Raw genomic sequence first — 6,000 nt, forward strand, 5'->3', positions numbered from 1 at the left:
CACTATAATTGAGGGTCAAAAGGCAAGTGTATTATTGGTGGCATGAAAATACACTTACAATAGAATGTAATAATTGTGAGATATAGATATCTATGACAAGCTCCATTGTAATTATAGGAAGGAAAGAAAATTGAGAATTTGGAAATGTTTTGTATTCTTAGACACTGACTTAAATGAAAAGGGCATCTAATTCTTACATAATTCTTCTCTTCTTCATACCCTCATTACTCTTGTGCCCATTCACTTCTTCCATCCGTTTTTTGTACTCAATTGGACATTTGCTCCCCCTCAGTTTTGCTCTCCAATATGTGTAACAGATTTCTCATCTTCACCTACCTCCCCCTGCCCACCCATCACAATTCTTCCCGATACCTCTCCACTCCATGTCTTACTCGGTTTGATTTCTTAACGAGAAGTCTTTCTTGGTCCACCTTTCTGTTGCAATCACTTATTTTTGGGAGACTATGTAAAAAGTTTCAGTAACTAAAGTATATAAATCTAAAATTCTTTTATTCAGATTTCCTGATGTGTCTTTCTCCAAGCTAGCAATTGTCACCTGAGTTCTTGGCTTGTATCTGTTACCTTCTGTGGAAGGTCTAAGCTCACAGTGTGATAGAAAGTGCAAAGGCTTTGAAGACAGACAGGAGTACACCTCACCCCGAGTTACTATCAATATACTGACCACAGACAGATTGTTTCACATGTCTGAGACAACCACCGAATTGGAAATTACCTACCCCAGAGAACGGCTGTGAGGGTCACATGATACGTTCTGTGTACAGACCATCATTTTTCACCTTACTGCCCTCTCTCTCCAGTTTAATCTTTAGTGCACAAGCCCTGACGCATACTTCATACGCCTTCTACTTTGCTTGTTACCTAACTTCGTTCATTGTTTTTCCTTGGTCAAAGGAGAAACACAGTGTCTTCACTTGCTGTGTTCACAGAATTTTGAGTTAACATTCTTGGTAGGTCAGAGGATAACAATGAAAACATCTCTGTTGCATACTGGCAAGTGCCTGGCATTCTGTTTACCTCTACCGACATTACTCCCCAATCTCTTTTCTCTCTTTAATCCACCCTGTGAGCCCTGAACTTGGCTATAATTGTCACATATGGCTACGTGCAGTTCAAGTTACTTGCCCAAGATCACACAGCTAATATTTGGAAAGACTGGACTTTTATCCAAGGCCTTCTTGACAGCAAAGCTAAATATTAGTTTTCAAGCTTCATACCAGAATGTTACAACAGAAACATATTAATCTTTTGTAAACATGTCTTTGTTGTAACATTCTAGCATGGAGCTTGAAAACTAAAAGGCTTTAGGGGTGGTAGAAATGCTAATTTTCAGAAGACCAAAAGGGATAGGGTTGGGAATCCACTTAGTAGGGAGGGCAGACGCATGGCAGAATATTTAGGGGAACAGACAGGAAATGAATGGTATTTGATTCATTTCAAAAGCACTGGCTTTTGAACTACATGTTTCCTACTCTGATGAAGCCAGTTGATAACATTTAAATGTAGTAAATAATGTCAAGAAAGAAGAGAATTAAGCACTTACGTGCCATAGCAACATGAGAAGGTGGCCAGAAAGTTCAGAAATGTGTCTCAGTTTCTAAATTGTAGGCTGTGGATAAAGCTTATGGGGGAGCAACAGGCCAGGGTCAAATAGGAAAGGAAATAAAAAAGTGCCCCAGTAAACAACTGATTTCCCACTATTTCCAAAGATCTCCAATAAAAATATCTTTGTCAGTCATATTCCTGTTGATGATAGAGAACAAATAGATACATACTTAAGAAAGCATATACTTTTCATTGACAATAAAATCATTTTGTTTAAAATTAAATAAATCCTTAGAGTTTTGGTTTTTTTAAAGCAGATTGAGTTGAAGGCTGAAATATGCTTCACCCCTAGTCGTTGCATTTAATTACTCTGAACTACCCTGATGTCTTTCTTAGTTTTATATTTTTATTCTCAAATGATTCTTAATGCCAAAGAAATACCTTAAAAGGTATTTGAAATATAAATATTTCAAAGTCCTTTTTAAAACTATACTGAGAGTAACGCACCCCAAACAATAATCCACTTAGTGTATATTCTGGGCCTCCTAGACCTTGCAGGAAAAAAATATTGTGATTAAAAATTATTAAAAAGATAACTTACTTGTAGACAGATCATTAAAGATAATTCACTAATTTATATATTTTTGAATTCCAAAATTCAAGAATACTTTCTACTTCATCTTAACTTGATTCAACAGGCCATGAAATCTAATGTGTTCCCACTTCGGCAAGCATTCAGTCACTCATAGTCAGAGAAGAGTACTCACCTTATTAGTGTATAGTCACCCAGCTCTATCTGTAGGGAATTGGTTCCAGGACCTCCGATATACCAAACTCCAAGGATGCTCAAGTCCTTTATATAAAGTGGCATAGTATCCTCCCCTATGCTTTAAATCATCTCTAGGTTACTTATAATACCCAGTACAATGTAAATGCTATATGAATAGTTATGAATTCAATGTAAATGTTACATAAAATCGTAGCCTATGTGAAGCAAATCCAAGTTTTGCTTTTTGAAACTTCGTGGAATTTAAAAAAAAAATAGTTTCAGCCCGGGGTTGCTTGAATCTTTGGATGTGGAACCTGCAGATACAGAGTGACAACTGTACTTATTAAAAGGCACAAAAGTATATTCAGTTTGTTTAAAGAGTAGCCAGTGTAGTTGTTCTCCTCTGCTTTCCAGTGCAAACATGTGCTTTATCATTTATTAGTTTTGATAAAGGAAGAAAAATTCCTAATGTTAAAGGGATGATTGATTTCTTCAATCAAACTTTGGCTACTGCTAAAATCTCACAACCTGTACTCTCTCTCTCTCTAGGTATAATACATAAAAACCAAGTTCAGTGTTTCATACTGAAAGCGGGACTCTATTATAAAGAAGCTTTTAATGTTTGTATATGGTCTGACATGCTGGATTTTATTTAACAGCTGAGTTTCATAGACAAGTACTAGGCATTTCTTCAAAGAACCCAGCCAAATGCTATAATCCATTTCCTTCTGAAATTGCCGTTGTTAAATTAGACCCCAAACATTTATGAATGTCACTTTGCCTTTCCAGCAATTAAGGAGTTCCAAAAAAAAAATCCCTTGGTGTTTCATGGCTTTGAAATTATTTATCCTACCCTGGCCCTTCCCTTTGCTCTATCAAATACTTTGGGGGTTACGTTCAAGAGGGACACATCAATTCTGAACAGGTGTGGAAAAGGGTTCCTTGATGTATAAAAAGTGTTCTATTTTAAAGGCGTTTTAGCAATTTTAGCACATTTACTGCTGTGAATTCCCATGGAAGTAGGCAGCCCATTCATTTCCCTTTAAAGGGCAGAAAACTCTGAAATCAGCATCAGGGGCCTCATTTCACCAGGGTGAGGGAGTGGCCGTGAGTTTACTGAAATTTCCCTTTGCTGTCTCCTTGTTGCAGTGTTGATTCTCCTGATCGTCACTATGAGAAGGAGGAAAAAAGAGCCCCTTATTTTCGACGAAGAGAGAGATATCAGAGAAAACATCGTTAGATATGATGACGAGGGTGGGGGGGAGGAAGACACAGAAGCCTTTGACATGGCCGCGCTCAGAAACCTCAACGTCCTCAGAGACACCAAGACCCGGAGAGATGTGACTCCAGAAATTCAGTTCTTGAGTCGACCGACTTTTAAGAGCATCCCAGATAATGTCATTTTCCGGGAATTTATTTGGGAAAGGCTGAAGGAAGCCGACGTTGACCCCTGCGCCCCGCCTTACGATTCCTTGCAGACATACGCCTTCGAAGGAAATGGCTCGGTGGCTGAGTCGCTCAGCTCGCTGGATTCCATCAGCTCGAACTCTGATCAGAATTACGACTACCTTAGTGACTGGGGACCGCGTTTTAAACGACTCGCAGACATGTACGGAGCCGGCCCGGAGAGTCTGTACTCATAGCCCTGGAACGTTAGTTTGAAACGTACTGAAGAAAAAGTAAGAGCAAAAAAACAAAACAAAACACCACTGCATACAGAAAACAAGAACTCCACTTGCTAGAGGAAATGGTTGTAAATCTCTCTCCATTTTTAACCGTTTAGGTTTCTGCCTTGGTGAAGCATATCCTCATTAGACTTATCCAAGGGACTGCACTGACCACAGACTCTGAGCATTTGAAGGCTTTTTGATAAAAAAAAAAATGCTCAGTGGTTTGTGAATAGATAGCAACTCTCAGATACCTGCAAAGGCACCTAACCTCTGTGAGTAAGTAGTGGCCTGTGTTGTCAGTGTCCCCAGGGTGTCCTGTACATACCTTCACGGTAGTGGCAGGGAGGGGAATAAAACATGATATGCCAGGATTGAAGAGTCCTGGAACTTCTTGCATATCAAAACTTGGGACAAATTTAATTTACAGTGATGCTTTCAGCTTGCTAGATTAGAGCATCCAGCAGAATTTTATTGCTGTCAGTGAGCAAATACATTTTATTTAGCAATATAAATATTCTTAGAAAATCCTCCCCCATCCTCCAAACAAGCCAATAAAATTTGGTTTAAGGCAACATAAACCATTGTTTAGCAAATAAATTCTGAAATGTTCCAAATAAGCAAAAGGTAAACCATTCTTAAAGTTGGCAGTCGTTTTGAGATGCTTGTGTAGGTATGAAAAAAAGTTGCTGTCTATTCGTTGATTTTTTTATTATCTCTTCTGATTTGTACAGGAGACTTTTCTTTTTTATTTGACACATGGTGTTATATTTATTTTGGACCTCCAATCTCCACTCAGTTCAGGTCCATCTTCCTGCCTCAGAATATTAAGCTCATCAGAACATGCTGATTTTTCTCCAGTCTGAGCTACATGGAGGAAATGAAGCGTGGAAATGGGGGAAAAAAAAAATAGTACAGCAATTGAGGCCTGTTGCTGTTCACGTCTCAGAGAGGAACACAGCTACAAGGACATACAAGTTGTTTGCCTGAGCCATTAAAATTTACAAAACATTGAAAGAAAGTATTTGTACTATAGAAGGAAGATTTCAGAGAGAGTTGAGATTTTCTTTGATGCAAGATTCATTTTTCAAGGTCACAAATTCTATATGCTCCAAAGACTTTGAAGAATTTGTTTTCCCCCCACCCTCTTTTGCTGTAAAAATATTGAGTAAAGGACAGATTTTTTGAATATATCTTAAACAATGTAATGTTATAAATTTCAAAACCCACCAGTAAATTCTGATGCAAATATGTTCAAGAATTAACCAAGCAATGTATACTTTCTATACCTGTTTAGATGTGCCAAAGTGAGGAGAGAAATTAAGTGATCACATGTTTGAGAAAGAAGAATTTTATGACTAAAATAATATTTCTACCTAACATTATTTTCTAGATTAATACTAGTTTAATGTGAACATATTCACATAAGAATGAATTTTTTTCTTTCTTTTCTCCTTTTAGAAAAGGGTTTATTGTTGGGTTCCTAATAAATCTACAGATAGTGGACACTGTATAGGAAACTGTGTTTCTAAAAGTGCTTCTTTCTGAAAAACGAACACTGGAACAAGAATATCAATCTTTTGATTACATGAGGAGAAACTCTGTAGGATTCTGTAAAATTGCAGCCCATCTTTAGAAATGAAGTATGTGAAAGTGGCCTTCAGCTCCATCAAAATAAATAATTTAATCAATATGATTATCTGCAAACAGTCCTTTCATTTGAATAAAGTTTTATAGACATTGTTTCATGACTAGATATGCTTCTTGCTGTATTAATATACATATGAAAAATCAATTTTATAATGGTAAATGATACTGTTCACGACTTTTAGTCACATGTGTAAGTTTTTCAAATTAAAAAAGTAAAGCATAGTACACTTACCCAATTTCATAAAATCAGAGTGTGGTGCAGGAATTATATAGGTGTTACATCAGCAAGCTGATGAGAATACAGTTTTTTAATAATCCCCATGTTGTCTGCAAGAAGATAAAATAGTACTT

The 6,000-nt window shown here is 37.1% G+C and overlaps 1 protein-coding gene across 1 annotated transcript in view; it reads left to right on the forward strand.

Moving 5' to 3' along the window:
- The window catches only part of CDH7 (cadherin 7), a 123,391-nt gene extending 119,040 nt beyond the window's left edge, over positions 1-4,351 (forward strand). Inside the window, exon 12 of the mRNA XM_036874126.1 lies at positions 3,482-4,351. Within this exon, the coding sequence (XP_036730021.1) occupies positions 3,482-3,975 (494 nt within the window). The 3' untranslated portion in view covers positions 3,976-4,351. The remainder of the gene's footprint in view (positions 1-3,481) is intronic.
- Positions 4,352-6,000: the final 1,649 nt, after the last annotated feature.

Source organism: Balaenoptera musculus, chromosome 14, assembly GCF_009873245.2.
Source record: "Balaenoptera musculus isolate JJ_BM4_2016_0621 chromosome 14, mBalMus1.pri.v3, whole genome shotgun sequence".
Lineage (NCBI taxonomy): Eukaryota > Metazoa > Chordata > Mammalia > Artiodactyla > Balaenopteridae > Balaenoptera > Balaenoptera musculus.